At 53.5% G+C, this 24,684-nt stretch overlaps 1 protein-coding gene across 5 annotated transcripts in view; it reads right to left on the reverse strand.

Moving 5' to 3' along the window:
* MAD1L1 (mitotic arrest deficient 1 like 1) overlaps window positions 1-24,684 on the reverse strand; it is a 353,832-nt gene that overhangs the window by 327,577 nt on the left and 1,571 nt on the right. For 4 of the 5 annotated variants that reach the window (XM_072836729.1, XM_072836726.1, XM_072836728.1 and 1 more), the window contains 8 exons: window positions 24,162-24,324; window positions 20,727-20,867; window positions 18,189-18,368; window positions 15,562-15,686; window positions 14,636-14,717; window positions 13,584-13,714; window positions 13,339-13,453; window positions 11,275-11,336 (listed from right to left, as the gene is read on the reverse strand). In XM_072836729.1, coding sequence (XP_072692830.1) covers window positions 11,275-11,336; window positions 13,339-13,453; window positions 13,584-13,714; window positions 14,636-14,717; window positions 15,562-15,686; window positions 18,189-18,368; window positions 20,727-20,867; window positions 24,162-24,311 — 986 coding nt within the window. In that variant the 5' untranslated portion in view covers window positions 24,312-24,324. Of the gene's footprint in view, window positions 1-11,274; window positions 11,337-13,338; window positions 13,454-13,583; window positions 13,715-14,635; window positions 14,718-15,561; window positions 15,687-18,188; window positions 18,369-20,726; window positions 20,868-24,161; window positions 24,325-24,684 lie in introns of those variants that run through there. The other variant, XM_072836727.1, reaches the window with a different exon arrangement.

Below are 24,684 nucleotides of genomic sequence, written 5' to 3' on the forward strand. Positions count from 1 at the left end.
GGACCCCTTCCTACTCAGACTGACCCACATTCGTGTTCAAATGACAGAGGAATGACATCTCTCCAGGCAGTTTCTACAAAGGAGAGCCAGTGGGTAGAGGTGTTGACCTGGCACCTACCACACATCCCACTCTGAGCCCAGTGGAAGAAGAGCAGGAAGAGGAGCAGGGAGTCAGCCAGGATCTTCTGCACATGCACCCCATGGGCACCTGGTCAGCCCCAGAGCAGCAGGGCCCGGAGACCCATCGAGGCAGCCCTTCTAACATGTACCTTGCCGTCTCCTACTCTACCCTTCTGCCGGCCAGCCTGGCTCCCTGCAGGTAAGGGCCACGACTGCCCCAAATCAAATCGCTGCTTGAGCAACTGGCCTTCTCTCAAGCCAGAGACCTATACTAGCAAGACCTGGCCATCCAAAAGCCAGACATGCCAGAGGATCCAAAAGCACAACATGTGAAGCACAACATGTGAAGGCCCTCCTGGGCCAGCAGAGCAGCCACGGTCTGGAGCAAGTGGTCTTCAACAGAATGTCAGGAACACTAGACACAAACTACGGGTACATCTCCCAGGCCGCAAGCCATTGGTGTTCCACAAGAGAGATATCTCTCTGCCACATAGGTTCCTCCTCCTGCCATCGTGTGATGCTTTGATTAGTGCAGACACTTGCTATCCCACCTGCCCACTGGGCCCACACACAGCCAATGAGCAACAGGCCACCTGGCAGGGCAAGAAAACCAGGCTCCTGCCCTTAAACAGCCTCTAATTCCAAGACACAGAACAGGTATTCCAAGGTGCCACCCACACGGAGGATGCCACACTCAGTCTGCAAGCGGACAGCCCCTACTGCCCCTCTTACAGTCCTCCAAGCCGTGCAGGGCAGTGGGGGCGGGGGGCACCCATCCTTCCTGCCTGGGACTGTTTCACTTGTGAATGTCTCAGCAGCCAAGAAGAGAGGGATGAACACAGCCTTCTTGGCTGCCACTGACATGGTACCCTGAAAAGCAATCCTTTGTCTCCCCTCTACAGACTAAGGCCTGGTGAATCAGAATAAGCACGACCCAAGAGGGTGGACCCAGGCCACTCTTCCACCCACCACCACCACCACCACCCCACTCCCCAGCCACCAGCACCCCCAGTTCCTGTGATGACACATTCTGTATGAAGACACGCCTGGGCCTCAAGAGGGACCTGGCACAGACATACCTGGGCCATGAGAGGAACCCAATACAGGATACATATGACACACTCACAAGTACAAAAGTACTTTAATACAGAGTTCCAAGTCTCTTTAGGCCACATACTGGACACTACAATGAGGACACAGAAGACACTCCTAGGCCACCAGACACAAATCCACCATGGCCTCCATGAAACTAAATCCTCATGAAGATATAAGGACAAGAGGAATGCTGACCAGGGCCTAGCTCCAGGCCAAGGGTCTCCATGCCTGCTCACCGCCACCCACCAGCTTAGGGCATACCCAAGGCAAGTCAAGTGAGGGAAGATCAAGGGATCCAGAGCAATGCCCCAGTCTACCTCTGCCACATGCAGACACAGATACAGCAACACCAAATCCTAGGAGGTGGCCAGCGATGCCCACCTCCAGTCAACACCCCAGCACCTACCCACACTAGTGCTCATCTCTCCCTATACCTGGGGTACCTTTCTCCCCCCTCCCCTGCTTCCTCCCTATCCTCAGGACTCCCACCTGCTAGGGCACAGCTTCTATTAGACAAGAGCCCATCTGGCAACAGCCAAAGCCCGTGTATTGCTGGGGCCCAGCACACAGTAGGTCTGAGAAAGTGTCTGCCGAACTGGCCCAGACACCATCCCCAAGACCCCCAGGGCCTAAAGCCCACACACCACACCAGAGCCACAGTGTGTATGGTGCAGAGGCGCCAGGGCATGCCTCAGCACTCTGTCCCTGAGACGATCAAAGGCAAACAGCACCACCGATGACAGGGAGGTCTGGGCTTTGCACCGGATGACAGTGTGAACATCACAGAAGAAACCCTGGAGCAAAACAAGATCACCTGGACCACCGGCAGCCACACAAACAGCCCTGTACTGACTGGCATCTGTTATTTAAAGGATAATTCCACTTGGCCTCTAAGACTGTGGACCTCTCCTCTTACTGTGGCTCTGCTTCATGGGCACATGTGCTTGCACTCAGTACTCATCAAGGCCAGCCACCCTCCAAACCTCAGCCCCCGGCTTGTGTTGGCAAAATCAGAGCCCGTGTTCCCAGTCACCCATGAGTGAGCACTAGGGTGTGGCCACCGCCGGACCCTGGACACAGGCAATTCAAACTGAGAGACACTCATTCTGCCCTCAAGAGGACAGGAGCCCTCTAGCTTTGGACACAAATGACACTACCCATAAGGAAGGACATCAGAGCTCAAAGCTTTGTGCACTTAACCCGGGTAATCACTCCTCATGGCCACAAAGCTGACATCTGAGGCTATTGGGTGAGGAAGCACAGACCTAATGCTGCCCAAATACCTCCCCACCACTTCCAACAGCCTGCCCAACACACTGGGCCCCTGAAGGCCATGGGGGTTGATGGGGAAACATTCCAGGCTACCCTAGAGGAGGTCTCCAGCTCTGCTGCTTCTGCTGCAGTCCCTCCCCAACATCCTCTCCACACAACCTCTGCAGTGCGGCCCCTACCCCCTTGCCTGGGGATGGGGGGCCTAGGCACAGACAAGGGAGGGCAGGTCTTCCCACACACCCAGGAGGACTTCAGTAAAGCCTCTCCAAGTCTGCAGTAACTGGACACGGAGATGCCTCCTCTCGCTCCAACATAATCCCCTGGGAACCCAGCATAGCCTAATTTGTCTAAATCCTTTTGCTATCTGGCTTTAGACTTTTTAAAATCAATTTTAAAAAAGGTACAAAAGTAGAAAAGCCATATCTACAAAGCTGGAGAAAAGCCCTCCAAAGCACTCTGAGTGCCAAGCAAGAAGTACAGAACCACAGGCATGCTGCCAGGGGCGAGTACGCACAGGGGACAGCCCCTGAGGAGTCAGGCTAAGCTCCTTGGGGAAAGCACTTCTCCTTCTCCATTTCCCACAGTGCTGCAAGCACAGCCTGATGTGAGCACGCAGAGACGAAGGGAACAGGACTGTGTGCAGACTGGGGTCCCCAGCAGTACCCCCCCACCCATCTACATCTACCTGGAGCTGCAGCAGCGGGGCCTGGTGGAGGGAGCCATCCAGTCAGGGATGCTACTCTGTCCACACCTCGCTGCACACACCCACTTCCACCAGCAGGCAAGGCCAATCAAACTCCCATTTGAAACCTCACCAGGGAGCCAGGGACAGGCAGGAGCTGTTCCCCTGGGCGAGGATGGGGCTGGAGCTAAAGAATGGCAGTTGTCAGGAAGTCTGCTACACTTGTCTTCTGATTCCCCCTGGACCATGACAGCATGAATAACACAGGGGCCTCGTCAGCCATCCAAGCAAGCCAGAAGAGGCCCCATCCTAAGTCACAACCACCATAGACACAAAGGCACAAAAACAAAGCAGTCCCAACACCCTCATGACTCACTCACCATTTATTAAACGCCACTGACTGCCAGTCACTCAGGGCTCACCAAGGTCGGCCCCCCTCTAAGCCTTCAGAAATTCTGAAGACAAGCCTACGCTCTTACTTCACAAGCCTGAAGACAGATAACCAGTAAAGAAACCAAACATGCCCAGGCAGAAAGAAGCTGAGGGCTCAGCCACCAGAAGAATGAGCTGCTACTCCCGGTCAAGAGTAAACCCCGGGAGCACCTGCTTCCACTGTTGGCCTCTACAGGAAAGCTCAGGGCTGTGATGGGCTCTGAGGTCTCCAGACACTGCCCATACACCTCTGCGGGCCACCAGACTGACCTGGAACCCAGTACAGCATGGGGGCACAAGCGCCTCTCCAGGGCGGAGGCTCCAAGAAATGGCTCTCAGTAGACAGATGAATGAGTGAAAGCACAATGTAAAGGTTCACGGCTGAGGCCACTGAGGCACTAGCACATGAGATGCCCAGAAGGGCCATACCTACAAGCACCCAGAAGGGGAAGGCTCTGCCTTCCCTCCCGCTCCGGAACCCCAGAGGAAGCCAAACCAAAACTAAATGAAATAGACCCCACCAAGATGCCTGATAGCTCGGCCACCCTCCCAAGCATCAGCAGCGCCTCGTATATGGATAGTCCCAACACCCAGGTGATCAGAGGTGGTGGACAGAGTAGGTACGGCCATAAAAGTGTCTGGGCTGGTTAATGAGATCCTCTCGCAGAAGGAATCATGCACTCAGCCTCACTATCATCCTAAGTGGCTTCACACATCAGGGGACACTGGTCCCCAAGACCTGTCACCTGTCCAGCCGACAAATGCTGCTGAGAAGCATCCTGGTCAGCACCTGGTTCCCATGCTCACTGCAGGTGACAGGTCAGCAGTTTTGGGGGCACAGCCACCAGGCTTCAGAGCCAGCAAGACCTCTCAGTCTTTCCCCTGGCACTGTCAAACCTGCACACTTCCTGACAAACACTAAGCCCTCCCAGCAGGACCAAAACCAGACCAGGTTCAGGCACAAAGGGACGGGGAAGGAGCCAAAGCCCAGGGACGCACCTGCCATTGGCAAACTATTTCCTCCAGAGAATGAGGGCCTTGGGCTTCCTCAGTGGGAACTGCTAATCACGCTTTTCTTTTTTTTTTTACTTATTTATTCATGAGAGACACGGAAAGAAAGAGGCAGAGACAGAAGCAGAAAGAGAAGCAGGCTCCATGCAGGGAGCCCGATGTGGGACTCAATCCCGGAACCCCAGGATCACGCCCTGGGCCAAAGGCAGACGCTCTACCGCTGAGCCACCCAGGCACCCCATGCTAACCACACTTTTTAAAAGCCAACCTACTAGGGGTTCCTGCCCTCCTCACTGCGCTGCAGCTCCACTGTGACTCTCTGCTGACACTTGGAAAGCATTCTGCCCAAACTAAGTGATGCCACTTGTATGCCAGAATGGAAATATAAAGAACCTTTCTGGAGGGCAATTTATCACCATCTCTCGATTTCAAAATGTCTGTCATTTGAGACAAAAAACCACCTTCTAAAAATTTGTCCAATTAGTAAGGCACTGCTTACACTGGAAGCAACCCAAGTGTGCATCAACAGGGACCTGAGGTCACTCAGAGCTCATCCACTTTACAGGCTACTGTGCAGCCCTTCAATTTGGTTGAGTGCTCTGTGCTGGTGCAGAAGGACCAGTAGAACTCATGCAACGAGATGCAAAGAACATGGATGAGCGCCGAGTCAGGAAGGGCACATACAGAGCCTGCCACTTGAGAATGTACCAGGCAGTACCCAGATGGGGGAGGAGGGCCAGGTGCCCACCCTTGGGGTAGCCCTGAGCCCCCTTCTCTGAGAATAGCACCCTAGTTACAACAAGAGTACCATGTGAGGTGGACCAGGCAGTGCAAGGGCAATGAGGGCAGGGCAAGGGCGATGGGGGGGCCTGAGGAGCTCAGGGGATGGTGCCATCCCAAACCACAGCTTTCTAAAGCACGCCTCTGCACCTGCTCCGCAGCCTCCCATCATCCCCGGATCAGCTTCACACAGGTGGGATACACATCTATGCACATCTGACCATGTGCACACCAGAGTGGCTGCCATAACGGCCAAGCACAGGAGACCTCGGGCACACCATCATGGCCCATCTCGCTTCAGTCAGGTCCCAGGCCAAGATGTAAGGAGCCACTCTTCTGTGGGCCACTACAATCAGTTTTGCCTCTGTTAAAATTCCAAATAAAGAACATCACACGGCATGGCCTCCAAGCATCTGGCATCAGCAGGACTCACGTGTGCACATAGCAGTCTGGCCTGCCCCATGGACACACCACACTCCATGAATCCGCACCCCCGAGGGTGGACATGCCCATTGTCTCCACATTTCAGCTGATAGGAATCAGGCCGCTGGGAATACTTAGAGATAGGTCTTTGTAAGGTCACATTTTCATTTCTCTTGGGTAAGAACCCAGGATGCAACTGCTGGGTCCCATCTTGAACACACGGGAAGCTGCCCTACCCCCAGCCCTGCAGCCAACACGTGCAGCTCCCACTGCCATGACACCTGGTGCAGACGGCCTCCGGTCCCAGCTGCAGCATCTCAGCATGACCTTCCCCTACACCCTGAAGGATACTGATGCCGAGTGCTGCCACATCCCTATTCCCATCTGAGGACCCTCTTCTGTAAAGTCTTCTGTTCAACGTCTTCTGCTCAGGTTTTAAATTCCGGTCGTCATCTTATTCACTTAGAAGAATTCTTTAAAAATCCTGGATACGAATCTTCCATCGGGCCTATGTATGCGTTGCAAATATTTTCTCCTAGCCCAGGATTTGCCTCTTCTTTGTCTAAATTGTGTCTTTTCAAGAGCAAAGGTATTTTTTCATTTTGGGAAACTCTAAGTTACCGATTGATTTTTTTCATCTTTGGTTCACGCTTTTGTGTACTAAGCTTCCAGAAGTCTTGGTTTTTCACCCCAGGCAGGTGCATGCCCCCACTGGTTTAATGCTGGGACAGTAAAAGACGAGAATCTGCACCGGACCGTACAGACATCCCACTGCATCAGCACCAGTAGTGGAAGACTGACTCTCTCCCACTGAATTATCTTGTCACCCTCAATGGAAACCAACAGACTCTATACACTCTTGGATTATTCCTGACTTTCTAGCCTTTTCCGTTGATGCACAAGTCTATCCTTGTGCCAACTACCATACTGCCTTGATGATACAGTTTATAGTGCATCTTGAAATCAAGCACTATAAGCCCCAGGTTTTTTTTCAAGAACAAGTCTATAGAAATTTTAGAATCAGTCTATTGGGTTCTACCAAAAAAGCCTGCTGGGACTTTGCCTAAGATTGCACTAGATATATGGAGCAATTTTAGCAAACTGGCCCTTCAACAACACAAACTCCACTAATCCACAAGCACAGTATTGCTCTCAGAAAGAACTTAAACTCTACAGCAAACAGATTTTTGTTTAATTTATCTTCAAGTATTTCAAGTTGATGATGCTCCTCTCAGTGGCATGTACTTCCAATTGTTGGCTGCCAGTGCACAGAAATTCAGTCCACCTTTGTGTGTTGTCCTTGTAACTGTGAGCCTGTTAGACTTCCCAATTCCAATGGTTCTTTACAGGTTCCTTGAGATTTCCTATATGGATGATTGGTTGTCTCCAAGCAGAGGCAGCTTTACTTCATCCCATCCAGCTGCGTGCCTTTCTTCCTCTTTCCCACCTCTGCTCTGGCCCACACAGACACAGAGCGGGGAGAGGGCACATGAGCTGCATGATAGGCAGGTGCTGCCTGGGAGACCCCTTCCACTCCTACTTTGCTCAGAGGTTTTAAACATGCATGGGTGTGGAGCTTTCACAAATGCTTCTGCATCTATTGAGATGATCACATGTTTTCCCCTATAATCTATTAAAACAGTGAGTCACACTAATCAGTGCTCTGAAGGGAAGTGTTATGTTGATGCAGGGGCTCCCTTCTGCTACATCTTCCCTACTGCCTGTTTGTCCTTCTCCAATGCCCCAGACGTCTCATCCAGGCAGACACAGACACAGAGAGTGTCTCCTGGTGTCCACTTTCAGCACCTTCAGATCCTGCCCCACCAGGCCCCACTCCCAGGACAAGGCTCTCTGCACACAGGCACTTTCTGTGCTACTGCTGAATCCCTCCCTTGGCTTTCAAAGCCCTGGGATGAGGACATGCAAGCATCACACCCACCCACCCTCCTCCCCACTGCTGCATCCCCTGGGTGCACAGCACCCCACCCAACACAGCACAGCACTCCTTCCCACCCAGTCCCTAGGCCCACCTGCCTCCAACCCACATGACTGCATGCTGGAGACAGGTGTCCAGCAACATCCGGGTGGACAAGCCTCCCTGGCAGGTGAGGACACGGGCAGGGGCTTCCGTACTGGTTTATACTGCTTGACTCGCCCTGGCCAACTCACCTACCCAACTTTCCAGATACCTCTGGGCTCCTCTGGGCATGAGAAATCTCAAACTGGGAGAAGGGTGACAACAGTCATGCCACATGAACTCCAGGGGGTTTTGATTTTTCTAGGTGTTAGACCTGATCTCTGTTCCCAAACTCTGCAAGGCTACAGGGCCCTCTGAGAATCTGCAAAAAGTCACAGTCCTGCACAAAGAAGACAGCCTATGCAGAGAACTTCTGGTCTAAAACACTAGAAGCTCACAGACATCAAGCACTTAAGGATCATCAAGAGGTTGGTCAAGAACAGAATAGATGTGAGATAGTCAACAGGGTCTGGCCAGCCACCCACAGGTGCACAGGACTATAAGGACACAGACCCCTCACAGCCCTGCCCCTCTGGGTCCTGGCCATAGCATGCGAGTCCCAGCAGAGTGGCAGAGGACCAGGAAGAGCTGCAGGGAGCAGGTCTGGGACCACAAATCCAAAAAGACCCAGAAGCTCTCCAGGTGCAGGGATCAGGATCATGGGGGAGGGAGTGCCACCTAGCGGCGGCAGCCCTCAAAGCCCAGGAGACACGAGACAAGGGTCAGGGCTGGGGGTCAGGATACATGCCAAGTGAGTGCCTTCTGTCCCAAAGTGACAACAATGCCTTGGCTTAAAGGCCAATATACTCAAGTCCACCAGGTCAAAAGGCCCTCTCTGCCCCTCCAGCCCCTACACTTCCAGGGCAAGTGCTGGACTCCAACCCATCTCCCAGGGCTGGCCGACTATGCTTTGAGGGAACAGGCCCCTGAACTAGCAGACACCCCACACAAATATGTTTTCACAAGGAGAAACCAAAGTCCTTCCACAAAAAGAGATGGAAGATAAGGCACAAGATCCCCCCACCCCAACATGTTAGAACCAAGCAGGGGCCACACACAAACCTAACCATACCTAGCCACAGCTGGTTCAGCTCACTCTGAGCCAGTCCTCTGGTCCCCAGCTGCATTGAACATAGCAAAGGTGACGAAGGGCATTCATCCTAGACCCACTCTAGGCAGATCCCCCTCCAGCCACCCAGACAGCAGTCTCAGAGCTCCTGACCAGTGCTTACCCTTCCTTCCCACATCCCTCTTGCAGGGACCCCAACTTATCCCTGTGCCCTATTTCTCTCTGTCCATTTCCCACCCCATATTCAATTTCACCAAATGTGGACTCTGAAAAGTCACTCTCCCTGCTCAGAAATCCCTAACTGCCCAAAACCTGGCAAAAAAGGGAGAACCAAACTCCTCCTCAGGGCATTCAGGGTCATGTAAGACTCAAGTCCAGTGCCCGGACAGGCTGACCCACTGGGCCTGGTGAGTCTGCATTATACCTAACTCTCCCCACAGCTCTGACAATGGGCAACACACAAGTCTGTGACCCAGCAACTGTTACACGACACACATACTCACTTCAGTGGGGCAGAGTCACCAGAGGTGAAGCCTTCCCATGCACCCCACCTGGATAGGGAGGGTAAAGAAGAGGAGCTGGGGTTTCCAAGGTGTCTCCAGAAAGGACCAGGGACAGGGTGACCACAAAGCACATGGAAGAAAATCTCCCCTACAGGAGCCCCTCACCGAGGGGTACCAGGAGACAAGGACACAAGGATGCTCCACCTGCTTCCCTAGAAGCTTCCAGAAGGGACACAAGCACCACTCCGCACTGTGTGAGGCAACCTCTGCAGCGTGTGACTGTGTTAATCTCCACACAAATAGTGAGGCACGCACTGCATTCCCAGCAATGAGAAAACTGGCCCAGACCCAGGCACAGACTTGAGGAGGGGCACACTTGCCAGCAGCCAGCAGAGACACCAGCGACAGTCCACTACCCAACCACAGACCCATGCCCTTCTCTCCTGCCTGACCCCAAGCTGCTGGTGGGCACTAGCAGCCCTCAATCAACAGCCCTCCCACCACCCCTTCCTCTCCCTCATCAGGGCCTGGCCACCACGTGAACATACAGCACACACAAGTAGCTAAGTAGGCAGATGCCCCACCCCAACTGGCAGCTGGCCCATACAGCTCTCTGCTCCTCGCACACCAGCCTATACTCAGGAAGGTCCCTGGTTTGGAAGGGAGACCAAAGGGCTGGAGTAGCCGCTGCACTTTCAATCCAGCCCAGAGATGGCTGCCAGCTGTGCAGCAGCCCTGGGGTTGACTGATGTTGAGTGCTCTGTGGCACACGCTGGGCATTCAGACACGCCGGCAGCCGGTCTGACTGAGCATGAGTTGGCCTCTGATCTCCAGCACAAGAAAGAAGTCACGAAGGTTTCTCTTCCGACGAGCCTCCTTGGGAGCAGGAGGGAGGCTTTCCAGTGAGTTAATAAGCCCAGAGAGCAGGAAGAAGCACAAACCATTCAGGCCCTGCTGGGCCAGCCCTACACGAGTTTGGGTCCCGCAGGTGCAGTTCAAGAGCAAACAGTAGCCTCGTCTGTCCTGTGACTCAGCCAGGCAAAGAGACGATGAGGGGGCATTTTCAAGGGATGGACAGTGGAGTCAATAATGCTGATCGGAACTGCTGCAGCTTCCAGAACCAGCAGTTGGGCAGTGTAATTACAGGGCAGCTCTTTAAGGAAGGTTCTCAATCTTGGCCCAGTTTCCAAGAGCAGCAGGAAAGACAACCAAGGAGCTACAGTCTCAAAGTCACACATACAGACAACACAAAAAGCTCTTAGACACTGCAATTCCAAAGACTAATCCAGAATGATGGATCTCATAGCACCCCTCACCCAGACTGGAACAACCAGATGATGACAAAGCTGTGGGGCAGTCAGCCTGCAGTGGGGCCCAGAGCCCTGGGGACCAAGGGACAGGCAGCAGCGGTCCTCCGAAGGACAGGCGGCAGAAGGTGTGGGGCTGGGGGCAGGGAGCAGTGGACAGAGGCCTGCCCTGCCCATCCTATCCCTCAGAGAACTGAGGCTGCTGTCGGTTCCTGACAGCCACCATAGTCCTGCACTATGGCATTTTCCCTTTCTCCCTGAAAACCCAGCTCATCTCCACTGTCTGTATTTGCCTAGGGCTGCCCCAAAGGCATTGTCTCCCTCAGTATACAAAAAGAAGTCCTTTCCCAAAGCCGCAGGACGCAGGGCAAGCAAATCCCTGCCAGCACGCTGCTAGCTGACCTTAAATGAAGGACTTGTTAAGACTTCGGCAGGGACAGTCACTTAGGTCCCTTCCCTCCCGCGGTCAAAGTGCCTCCTCTGACCTGAGAGGCAGCAGTAGGAGCTCCCCCCCACCCCCGGCCGCCCCCAGGCACCCCAAGGCACTGGCACCCTCTGCCTACCTGATGCTCAAGCCCGTGCTCTGCTCCAGTTGCTCCCAGCTCTGCAGCTTTGCCAACAGCCTCTGCAAAGACAAGGAGGTGAACACTAAGAGCACCGCAACCGCAGCATCTCCCTTCCAAGGCCTCTACGACCACTGGCTGCCCTCTGCACACCACCACCTCCATTCCCATACCAGAGAGGCTCACACAAAGCTGAAGCAATGAGGAGGATGTTAAGTCTCCCTGATCCCTCAGAAAAGCCTGCTCTTATCTCTGAGCTAAACACCGAAATGCTCCAAGTCTGCTCCGGAGCAGATAGCTTACTCCCACTACAAACATGTTCACTGCCTCATTTCTTCCTGGTCCCACGGAGTCAGGTAAGAGTCTCAACAGTTAAAACATCGTGAAGTGGAGACAGAGTGGCAAACAGCCTCACACATGGTCCCATTAAAATAGCCTCTGCCCCAGGGCAGACCTTGGTATTGAAACCATAAGAACCCCCTGCCTCTCTCACATTCCAGGAGCTCCAAAGGATGCCAGGCCCCAGGGAAGAGCCCTACAGCCCAACTGACCCCAGCTGCTGTGGCCAACTAGGGCCCAGGGCCCCACAGGTACAAAAAGAAAAGGTGGGGACATCCCCCACCTGGCAGGTGAGGACATCCCTCACCTGGCACTATGTACGGAGCTGCCTGACCTTGCATTTAACATGCTCTCCCACGCTGACCCACATCCCATGTTAGAGTCCCCACCAATCTTCTAGAATGTAAGCAATGTGAGGGCAAGGATCATGTGCCTCTGTTTGGCCTTCCCTTACCTCCACCCAGGCCAAGCACCATGCTGGCATCCCTGCATTCACTCAGTTACTCAAGTGGCCCTATCATGGGCCAGGGCCAAGCTCATTAGCAACTGTCAATACAGCCAATGCTTAGTGACCATCTACCAAGTGCCAGGCACCGTTTAAGCACTTGACATAAATTCGTTGAGCCCTCACCATCCTGCAAGGCACACACCGTTATACAGCCAGACAGAGAGGTTAAATAACTTGCCCTGGGTCACAAAGCCAGCAAGCAACCATGGCAGGATTTCACATGAGGCCGTGTGACTCTGGAGACAGAATCCTAACCAATTTCAGAACTGTACAGAAGAAAAGCTGCTCAGTCTGGAGCTGTGTCCTTGGAGTAAGTTCAGATGTAAGCCAGTATCCTAGAGCTCAGCTCCCACCCCATGAGGTCACAAGCCACCAGCATGGCCAAGTGCGGGGCAGCTAGCAGCACACTCCCACCACCTAGGAAACAACAGAGGGCCACATGGCTTATAGGTAAGGCAGCAGGACAACCCAGGAGGCAGCACAGAAAGACGGCAAGACGCAGGCCCAAAGGCCAGGAAGCTAAGTGCTGGTATAACCCGTGTGCACTGAGCAAGACAGAGCTTCTGCACCCTCTTGTGTGCCCCAGGGAGAAGCGGGATGCTTTCAGCACAACATACTATGGCCAGCTCTACAACATCAGCCCACAAAATGCCACTGTGAGTCCCAACAACAGACACAAGCAGAGGAAACAGAGCCCAGACATCTGCTCACGTCTGCGGGAGGGAAAAAGGTTTGTGTCAGGTGTCCAACACCGCCTCCTCTCTGACTCACTATCTGTATCAGTTTCCCCGTTTTCCGCCACCCGATGGAAACAATACAACACGCACTCTTACAGCTCCTCCTGGAGGCTCTTGGGAAGAACCCAGTTCCAGCCCTCTCCAGCTTCTAGAGGCCCTCACTCCCTAGCTGGCAACCCTCCTTCGTCTCCCACACCCCAGCAACAGGGGGTTGGGTCCTCCCCAACATGACATCTCTTTGACTCTCTCCACATCCCCCACCCCATGAGAGGATTCATGACCACTGGCCCACTGAGCTCACCCAGCAGTCTCCCAGCCACAGGCCAGCTCATGAACACCTACACAGGAGGCCAGGCAGTTCTGAGACCACCATTCAGCCCACCACACCAGCCCAGTCCTTCCACATTTCAGGAGGGCAACTGGAATATCAAACACCCAGGGTCCCACCCCCAGGGAACACCCCACTGCCCCGGGCCCCACCTCCTTCTCCAGCTCCAAGACGACCAGACTCTCCTGCATCTTCTCCTGGCGCCCCAGCCGCCGTCGCAGCCCCTCCAGCTCCTCCCTGAGCAGCCCATTGGTCTCTCGCATCTCCCTGGTGGGACCAGAAACAAAGTCCCTCAAACAGCCAAGTGCCCCAGACCTAGGAGCACAGCCTAGTGCCACCCCGCACCCGCCAGCCCTGTCTCTGGCCCACCAGCCCACCCTGCCCTGCGCCAACTCACCGCAGGTAGGCGCTCTCCTCCCGCAGCTGCTTCAGCTCCCTCTCCATCTTGGGCAGCCGCATCAGCTCAGATTTCATATTCTTAACGACCGAAGCATCCTGTTCCTGCAGGGACAGCTTCTGCTCCAAATCCTAAGTGAGGCCAGGGACAGAGAAAACAAAGTCAACCGCTGTGGTCAAGTCCCCCTCCAAAACACCTGCCCTGGCTGCACCAGGTGTGCTTCTGTCCCACACCCTCATGTTCACTTCCAGGGGGACCCCAATGTGGCACTACAGGCTGGAGTCACACCTCCATGCTGCACTGCCCTCGGGGGCAGGGCCCTAACACATGCCTGTCCAGGGACAGGCAGCCAAGGCTCCCTGAATAAACATAATAAAACACACCACTCCTCCCCTGCTAGACCCACTCTTGCCACACTAGCCCCCGTTTAACAAGTGAGCCTTTCCCATGTTGACAACAGCCTTTTCTTTACGATCCGCAGTCTCCTTGAGACACAATGGGGACAGCTGGTATCCATCAGTAACAAGTCACCAAACACGCTCAATGCATGGTGCTGGGGACACCGCACGGACGAGAGCAGAAAGCAAACTCGTGATAGCTCTACATGCTCATGAGGCTGGTGAAGAGGATGAACTAGGCTTCTGGAGGTGGGGGTATTGCCTGTAGGGGGACTTCGGGCTCCATAACCCTGCCTGAGTGACCTGGGGCTGCTGCACACCCCCTGCCCCAACTTTGCTTCCTTGAACGTCCTCCTGGCTCCCTCCTCTGCTCTTCAAAGTGCTATTCTTCAGCTGCGGTGCTGCCGGCTCTGGCACCTCACTCCTGCTCAGCCTCCTGGCCCATCTCCCAGAGTTTGCTTGCCTACATGGCGTAGTGTCTGCTTTTTTTCCCCAGACTCGAAGTGCAATGATGTTATCTGTGTCCCATGTTGCCCTGTCCCTGCTGCTTACCCCTGTAGCTGGCACAGAGCTGGGCCATGTTAATGTTTGATGAGTGACTGATTGGTCTTGGTCTCACGCACTGAGCCTGTGTCGGAGATGGGAGTAACTCACCCTGATCCTCTGTTCCTGGTCAGCCCTTGCTTCTTGGATGGCCTGGAGCTCCTGAACCTTCTGATTAGCCTCCTGACATTTCCTATCAAGAAAAGCACATAATATGCACAAACAGGCAGGGGTAAAGCCAGCAGCTGCCTTCACCCTAGAGGCTCTCCAGCGTGGACCCCCAGGTCACAGGGCACTGTGGCCTCAGTCTCCTTGGGTCAAGGCAGGTGCCCAGCTCACACCATCTGCAAGGCCCTGTCTAGTCCCAGCACCCACAGCTGTCTTCCCTTTCCTCTACTGTGCACCCCTGGCACAGCCACAGGCAAGGACCCTCCCATGATTGGGCCCCCACACACTGCCAACCCTCTCCTAGGACAACATCTATGAAGGTAAAGGCCTAGACAACAGGGAGAGAATTCCGCCCTCCGACCTTTCGGAGTCCCATGCCTGCTCAGAACACAATCCCTGTCTGATCACGGCTCTGACCCACACCTCACTTGCCCCAGGGGTGGCCCCACACAGCCTTTAAAGCCTGGCTTCTCGGAAAGCTCTTCGAGCAGGCAATCCCAGCCCCCCGGGAAGGGAAGAAATGACTGCTCCCCACTGTTGTTCTCAGAACACTTAAAACATTTATCAGCCTTGCTTCAGTGGCCCCTGTGTCTGCCACCAACTGGCTATGGACGGGGAGGACAGATCTAAAGGGCACTTGTAGGTCCTTGGGGCTCAGCACATATGGCACACATGGTCGCTGGGTGTTTAGACCACAGAGAGCACATGATGATGAGCCTGGGCCTTTCTGTTCACGGTCTTCCACACTAGTAACAGCTGGATGCGTGGTTCAACACGGGCCCCAGTAGGCTGGGCTGACCGGACCTGGGGCGACTGGTGGGCAGGCCATCTGGTGAAGGGCAGGGCCCCACCCCAGCACACCCACTCACTTGTGCTGCAAGGCCAGTTGCTCCTTGAGCTCCTGCTTCTCAGACTCCAGGCTCTTCACCTGCATCTCCTGGTTCATCACACTCCACTGCAGCTCCGAAACCCTCCCCTTCAGTGCATTGATGGTCTGAAAGCAGAGCGGAGTAGGCCACAGCTGCTTACAGTATGTGGCCCACCCACAGAGGGGGCGCTCCTGACCCAGAAATACACAGACAAATGCCCCTGAAAGAGGCTGTCCCTCCCACTTCCCTCCCATGGGCAGGGACCAAGCCATCTTCTCCTTTAGGACGCAGGACCTGGGAAGAAGAGATACCGCCCCCCAACCCAACCCCAGGGTACTCCAACCTGCGGCCTGCCTCACATTTTCCTCAAGAGACTAGGTCATGGTGACAAGCTGCCTACCAAGAGAGGCTGAGCCCCATGACATCTGTCACTTGGGATCCTTGCTTATGCCCAGTGTGCTTGTGTGGCTCTCTCTCCATGCCTGTCCTGGTCTCTCCACCTGAATGGGCCCCCACATGCCACTGTCCCAGCTAAAACACTCCCTGTGAACCACAGCCAGGTCCCTGTGACACAGTCAAATGGTGGACTGAAGCCATCTTCAGAATGATGCTACAGGAGCCCCCTAGAATAAAGGAGCCACAGGAATGCCATGCAGACCTAGTGCCCTCAGCCAGAAGCAGTGGGAGCAGAAAGCAGGAGCTGGGAAGGCTGGCCCGCGGCAGAGCCTCAGGACTTTCAGGGGCAAACCTGCTGCCTTTCCATCAGACTGCACCTTCACCAGGTGACTTCCTACTGACCATCTGGTGACTGCTCTCCCTCTGTGGCTTTCCCAGTCAAGTCAACAGGGAAGCCCACTCATAAACATCACTGTCAATTAACCTCCTGGAACAGTGGACAGGGACCCAGTCCAGCAAACTCCCCACAGTGAGGGACACCAGCAGTGCCAGGGCACCCCCTGCCAACAAGGAGACCTGACACACTCTCACCTGGTCCAAAAGCCCACGCCAACCCAGGACCCACATCAATGGATCGATGCTGCTACCCGACATTCCCCAGGGGAGGCAGACACAGGCCATCTACAACCCATACTCCAACCATCTGCACAGTCTGCTCTGTTACTAGGGTGCCTATCAACCTGGGCATCACAGGAGAATGAAGGTACTAAAACACACATTAATTAGGAAGACAACCTTCAAAAAAAAAAGGAAGACAAGTCTTCCTGATTCCAGATTCTAATTAATGCACACTGGACACCAGGCTCTGTGCAGGACACAGGGTCACATGGCTGGCCGCACACAGGACACGGACACGGCTGTGGGGAAGCTGGGCAATCAACAGCAGGACTTCCCAGCACTGAGCACATGACCCAGGCATTGTGGTGAGAGCGAGCTCAGGGGCAGTGACACCTACTGATAGTCACAGAGAGAAGGCTTCTCCAAGGAAGTACAAAGTAACAAAAACAGAATTCAGGATCCTCCATCCCAGCTGGCCACCACCTTCCCACCCTTGGCCCCTTCCTTGTCCTCTTTGCAATGTGTGTGGCAAGGGTCTCCTACCACCTCATTCTTCACTGACCAGAGAACATAGGCCCTGCTCTCCCCCACAGGCCCCACACCAGCCTCCCAAACGCAAGCCACAGAACGTGGCCTAGGCAAGCCAATGGCGACACAGGGACTTGTCTTGAGGCCGATCACGGTTCCTCTCCTGCCAACATCCATATCAGAAGACAGATGTAGTAACAACCTTAACATGCTCTCCAGCATTGCCAAGGCAAAAATAACCTGCAGCCTGCTTCCCAAGATCTATCAAGTAGAGAAAAGCACGCAGAGACAGAATACCAATGATCCTGTGCCCTACTCCCTCCCTGGGCAGCGCTTCATCTTTTTCCTCAAGGCACCTGTGATCCACACCGCCACACCAAAGGGACAGAGAAGGTCAGGAGAGTCCAGTTTCCACCAGCGTCAATGTTTGGGCTCTGTTTCTAAAATTTATACAACCTTTAACTGGTAGAGACAGTAAGGACTACAGTTCATCTATGCACTGGCTTCAAAGACATTCACAGATGCTAACAGACCCGCTAATAATCAAAGAAATGCAAATCCAGGGGTATCAATTACATCTTCAGAAAGGGAAGGAAAAAAACAAAAACCCACAAGTATTTCCAGAAGATATCACCATCCATTACAGGTAAGGTCTCAGGGAAACCAGAGCCCTCAACCTTGCTGCCAGGACAACACAGCACCTGGTAGCAAAAGTCTGATGGCTGTCCCCGCCGACCTCAAACCCCACTCCTGTGGATGTGTCAGAATAAGGAACAGAAGCAACAAGCTACGTGCTACCTGCCACATTTGTGTGTATGCATGTATACAGACCAGGATGCACGCAGACATTTCTTTAAATGACAAAATGCAGACTAGTCAACCATTAAAAGTCTTAATTACAAAGACTAAGAAAGTGTTTGATTTATGAACTGAAGGCCACAGAGTGGAAAATGAGTATCTTTACTAGAATGACAACGATGCAAACACCATCAAGCGCATTCGTGGCCAGGAGGCAATGCAGTGGGGGTGCTCCAGTGCTCCCACGCCTCTCCCCCGAGAAACACCACTCCTGGGACAGTCCTCACCTCACCAGCTGCAGCCAGGCCCTCTTCCTTCTCCCGCAACTTCTGGCCAGCAGTATCCAGGCTCTGCTTACACATCCTGTGGCGCTCCAGTTGCTCCTTCATCTTCTCCTCTGCCTCAGCCTCCCGCTCCTGCAGCTGCCGAATGCGCGTCAGGAGCTCCTGGTTGCGGTCCACCTCGCGCTGCAGGAGTGGGGAAAGTGAGTGGGAGTCAGGAGGCCCACCCCACTCCTCCCTCAGGATGGGGACCCCTCCAACACAGGCGCTGCCCATGCAGCAGGCCCTGCTCACACTGCAAGAGGCCAGGCCCCTCCAGGCACATCCTTTCCCATAAGCCTTCAAAACCACCATGAGTCTTATGCCAGGAAGGCAGCCACCGGACTGAGACTCCTCACTCTGATGTAACTGGGGGCCTCAGGAGTTAGTAGCCACTTACGAGCTCACCCTCAGCCCCAGAAGAGTGACCTGTGCTGCCAACCTTTGACCTCCTCCCGGGAAGTGGAGCTGCAGAAGCTCCCTACAAGGCTCGCCAGCATTCCCAAGGCAAGTGCTTATACCAGGACTCTCCAGCCCAGCATCAAGGAGGAGCTGAATGAATGCAGAGAACACGGCCTGCTCAAGGGACTCACAGGGATAACAAGCTGCAAGTATGGCCTCCGAACAGCCAGGGGACCCTTCCACAACTCAGGGCCCCAGGCAGCCCACTACAGAGCGGGACATAGCATCTCTATTCAGGCTGCTGGTCCCAAGTAGACACGGGCCATCCGTGTAGGTTCCCAGATCTCAGACACCAACCAAAGTCTTACCATCTAAAAGGTTCTGAGATCCCCACCAACTGCCAAACTGGCAGTCCCTGAAAAACCGTGACAGATGTCCAAGACTCACAATTTGAAAGCCACTGGCTCAGATGGTTCCGGGTCACATTCAGCCACATCTGTGGGTGGGAAGGGAAAGGTCTCTCGGAGGAAAGCGAAGCTCAGTGAAGGCCCAGGATTAAACTCAGCCCTGCACGCTTCAATTTCCCCAAGAAAAGACTTCCACCATCCGTGCAATGATACCCCCCACTCACCCACCCACCCATTCCAATGTATTCTAACCACCTATAAGGTGGTATGGCCTGTGCTGGACCTTGGAGACCTACGGCAGCCAGGCCAGGTCCTGTCCTTAACAGACTATAGCCCAGAAAAATTCCAATAGCTCCACATGCCATGGGAGCTCCACATACCCAAGAGCCAGGGCAGTAGCACCACCAATATCACAACTCCGACCATCTGATGGTCCCTGGTGCCATCCCCACATCCCTAATAAGGCACTTTCAAGAGCAGCAAGATTCCCGCGGCCTCTCCCTGTCCCTTCCCACCAATTCCTCCAGGACTGTCCCTCTAGGATGACACAGAACATTAACTAAAGTCCCACCTTAAGAAGCCCTCAGAGCAGCACCAGAACCAATGCTGAAGCCATGGGACCCACTCACAGGCCATGTTCCTGGGCTACGAGGCCCACACAGCACACCATAGCCAGAAGCCTGCATACCAGGGTTGAATACATCCAATTAGCATAACACCCTTGAAGACATCCACTATTCTTACAAGACTAAGAAAGTGTGCAAATATGCCACGTAACTAAGAAAGTGTGCAAATATGCCACGTAAGGCAAGAATGGGGCCAGATATCCACCCTTGGGGAAAGCGTAGGCAGATAAGAGACTTTCTGGTCCAGTGCTTTGCCTGAGTCTTGGCAGCATTTCTGCAAATGATGAGCACTTATTGACAACCCCTGGCAAAGTGCTGTTGATAAAGCAGAAGAAGAGATTTACACCCTCAGTAAAAACCTAGTACCTTCTCTAGGTAATGGAGGGTTGCACTTTCACAGCCTGCCCTGGCTAAGCCAGGGACAACAGGAAGTACTCCCAAGACTAATCCTTGGTCTTAGGCCCTATAACCATGTGAACAAAACTGGTCTGGCCTGGATCTGAGACCTTTACACAACCGGTGACTTTCTAAATCTGTCACTCGGGGGCACCTGGGTGGCTGAGTGGTTAAGCATCTGCCTTTGGTTCAGGACATGATCCTGGGGTCCTGGGATTGAGTCCCACATCAGGCTCCCTGCAAGGAAGCCTGCTTCTCCCTCTGCCTGTGTCTCTGCCTCTCTCTGTGTATCTCTGATGAATAAATAAATAAAATATTTAAAAGAAAATGCTGGATTTATAACCCAGTTCTTCAGGGCAGGTGGTTTGGGGGTAGCAGGGAAAACAGGCAGCTCAGCAGAGGAAGGCCCACCAGAACCAGCACCTCCCTAGGCAGACATAGCAGACAGCTGTCCCCTGTACACTGCCCACCTCAAGGACATCATGCATAGTTGCTATCTGTGGCCTAAGAAGGCAGGCCCTAGCACCCCACAGGCTGAGCACCCAGGCTCCCAGCCAGGAGGCTCACCTGCCGTATGGCCTGGCAGGCTGTGTGCACAATGCCATGATGCCAGAGCCAGCTGCCTGCACCCTCCTCAGAGCTCCTAATGGCCAGAGCCACCTCCTTGCACCCACCTCATAGCGCCTGGCACTGGTGCTGGCTGCCCGCTCCAGCTCCACTCGTGCTCTCTTGTGGCTCAGTTCCATCTGTATCTTCTCTCGCTCCACCTGGACAACCTGGGACTTGGAGCGGATCCACTCTGCTCGTTCTTCCAACTGATCAGGTCACACCCAAAGGAAAGAGAACCTTCAGCAGCTGTGCCAAACAGGTGAGTGGCTTGTCTAACACTCACTCACTGAACACCAACCCCCCAACGAGGCCCGAACTCAGCCCTGGGGACAAAGGCTGGATGCTGGGTCCTTCGTTGGAAATGAGGAGAGGCAATAAACAAAAACTAAACACTAACAAGAGAAAAGTATACTTTAAGATGACAGCATGTAGGTTTGTTTGAGAAAAAGGGGCATGTTAGCTTCCTATTGCTGTGTAGCAAATTACCACCAACTTAGCAGCTAAAATCCCATAGTAGTGGCCAGGTTCTGGGGGCAGAAGGCCAGGCACCCACAGGTTGTCTGATCAGGATCTTATAGGCTCAAATCAACACTGAGATCAAGCTCCAAACTCATCTGGGCCTTAGGATCCTCTTCCACACTCTCATGGCTGGAGGACATGCTGTCAGTCCTGCGCTGCTGTCACCTCCTAGAACCCGCCCACATGCCTTGCCATGTGGCCCTCTCCACCTCCAAAGCCAACAAGGGACAATCCCCCATATGCAGAATCCTTCTCCTGCTCTATGTGGCTGATTGTTCTATCTGACCTAGCCACCTAGGTTCAAAATGCTCATCTGAGAGGTCAGGCCCACCATCTTGAGGTCGACTGATTTCAGTTCTTAATTATGTTGGCAAAATCCTGCTACCACAAAACCTCGTTGGTATTTAAGTGGGAGAAAGTGTGGTCCACCAGGGGCCAGGGATTTGCAAGCCATCTCAGAAGTCTGCCTACCACAGAGGGTAGGTACATAAAGGTGGGGTCAAGCCTTGAAGGCCCTCAGAAGACCCACGAAACAGTTTCACAGAACCACTGACTGTGTCAGGGCCTCGTCCTCACCCGGACTGGAGCTTGACTATTCCAGGAATGGCTGGCAACACAGCAGCTTGCAAGCACTAAAAAGAAATGCAGAACCTCAGGCTGCACTCCAGAGACGCCCAATCAGAATCGCCCTTTTACACAGTCTCAGGGTTTCAGAGGCATAAAGTCTGAGAAGCACTGGGCTAGAACAAGTGGTTGTCAGTTCCACCAGGGACTTGGCGACATCCGGAGACACCGCTGTCAAAAGAGGGAGTGGTAGCATGTGTTTGCTACCGGCATCTAGTGGGCAGAAGCCAGGGATGTCCCTTAACATCCCACAAGGCTGTGGTCCTGCAAAACAAAGAATTATCCAGCCCAAAATGTCAGCAGAACCACAGATGAGAAATCCCAGACCAGAAGAAAGGCATCTTCTCTACCCCCCACCCCACCCACACACTCTTTGAGGGCCTAGATCCACCCTTTGTTTACTCCTCTGACATTTCCTCTCATTTCAGTTCACGTCGGTTAAAGTGTGGGGTTCCAAAACCACCCTCCATCAGACTCACTGGCCTTCCCAGTCTCTGCCTGCAGATAAGGCCCAGCCCCTCCAAAGGACGGCAACCCCCAGCTCCCATGGGCACTACCACACAGTGAGCAGGAGCCCAGAGAAACGTATCTATGGCCACATCTTCCTGGTACACCAACTGCATTTGAAGGAAAGTAACTGAAACATGTTTGTATCAAATCAACACTGACATGTAGCAGAACAGACTGCAAACAATTTCCCACAGAAACCAGAGCTTAAAAAAAGGGCAGGGGATGGGGATCCCTGGGTAGCTCAGCTATTTGGCACTTGCCTTCGGCCTAGGGCATGATCCCGGAGTCTCAAGATCGAGACCCACATCGGGCTCCCTGCATGGAGCCTGCTTCTCCCTCTGCCTGTGTCTCTGTCTCTCTCTCTCTCTGTCTCTCATGAATAAATAAATAAAATCTTTTTTAAAAGGGGGAGAGGGGGATCCCTGGGTGGCGCAGCGGTTTGGCGCCTGCCTTTGGCCCAGGGCGCGATCCTGGAGACCCGGGATCGAATCCCACATTGGGCTCCCAGTGCATGGAGCCTGCTTCTCCCTCTGCCTGTGTCTCTGCCTCTCTCTCTCTCTCTCTCTCTGTGACTATCATAAATAAATTAAAAAAAAAAAAAAAGGGGGGGGGGAGGCAGAGGGGTGGGGGGAGGACTGCTAAGCAAAAATTTCCAGACTCTCCAGACCTCTAAGTTCTTAGTTCCCTCACCTGCCATTTGAGGGTAGCTTGGTAGGGCACAAAACCGCTAAGTCCTGGCACACCACAGGACCAGGTCAGGGCCCTCGCAGGTCCTCCAGCTACAAGACTCTAATCAGCTTAGTCTGACTATGGGATCCCCCAAACTGAGGAGGCCCTCAATATCACTAGCTTAGTGAGAACTTGGCTTCAGAAGTTCCATAGTTCTGACAAATTAGCCCAAAGTTCCTGGACATTTGCATCAACGAAATTGTAACACTTTTTTAGACCAAAGTTGCCAACTTATTTTACCAGTGAGCAAGAATCAAAAACAAAACAAAAACAAAAACAAACAAAAACCACCATCATTTCCAAAAAAGTGCTTTAGGCAAAACACAAACATTAAAAAAACAATTTCAGAATAAAAGTCTTTGCCAAAAAATGGTAGTGAGCAACTCAGCCCACTAAAAAAACAAAAAATATTTGAACATTCAGCAAATGAATGCATAAAAACACAGGAGCATTTCTCTTACCAAATGTTGCCTGGGGCTCCTCAGGGCTCCCAGGGCCACATGACACCACTGGCTCTGTCACAGGCCATTACCAAAGACTGGCTCCAGCTGCACAAGCAGGGGACTGCTGCCTGATGTGGCGGCAGTGCACAGTGGCAGGGGCCAGGCTGCAGACAGCACCTCCTCCTCACATGGACCCAGTGACCCCTGCCCCCATGAGACTGACCCTACAACTCTGTGGAACCTCAAGTCCTCCAGGAGACCTTCATGGTCAATAGTAAGCGTTTCTAAGAACGTGAAATGAGGGACTCCTGGGTGGCTCAGTGGTTGAGTGCCTGCCTTCAGCTCAGTTCGTGATCCCGGAGTCCTGAGATCGAGTCCCACATCTCCCTCTGCCTATGTCTCTGCCTCTCTCGTGAATAAATACTTAAAAGAAAAAAAAGTGAAATGAAGTAAGACTTCTTATAGGAAAACTGTAAAAGCCACATCATGGCAGACTGAGGCCAAAATCTGCAAATGGGTCCCCAAAATCAGAGACCATGACACACCCAATCTTTCTCTTTACCTGGAGAGCCCTCCGCACACAGAGCACTCACCTGGACTACTTGCAACTGGAAAAGGAACTGTCAAGGGCACACATGTTCCACCCGAGACCCCTTCACGCTACACGGCACTCACCTGCATGCTCTGTTGGTACTGCATCTGCAGAGAACCTTGGGCAGGGGTGGAAGCATCCAGTCCAGATCCTGCCTCCACCCGCTGGGAAATGAAGTTGTTCAGAGACCTCAGGGTGGACAGCACAGTGGTGTTTTCCATCAGGTCATCCATGGCCACTTTGCTTCTGGAGGAAAACAGGGAGGGGTGACGGTGAGCCTTTGCAGGCACCATTAGCTCTACCAGAGGTCTAGGCAGGGGCACTTCTGGGTGGCCCCACTCTCCCAATGCTCCCTCAGAATCCTGACAATACTCCAGTGTCACAGCCACATTTTTGAAGTTAATTGGCAGTGTGGACTCATCTGGAAAGTACGGTCACGAGGGTCACTTTGCATAGTTGTTGTGAGGATGACAGCATCCATCATAAGTTGGATGGGGGGGTGCCTGGTGCCATAGTTCATCACTCTGCCTATAACATCACACAGGACATCTCAGGCCACACAACAGGAGATGAGGTCTTTCTACACATATTTCACACACCATGAAA

The sequence above is a fragment of the Canis lupus genome, chromosome 8, assembly GCF_048164855.1.
Source record: "Canis lupus baileyi chromosome 8, mCanLup2.hap1, whole genome shotgun sequence".
NCBI classification, from domain to species: domain Eukaryota; kingdom Metazoa; phylum Chordata; class Mammalia; order Carnivora; family Canidae; genus Canis; species Canis lupus.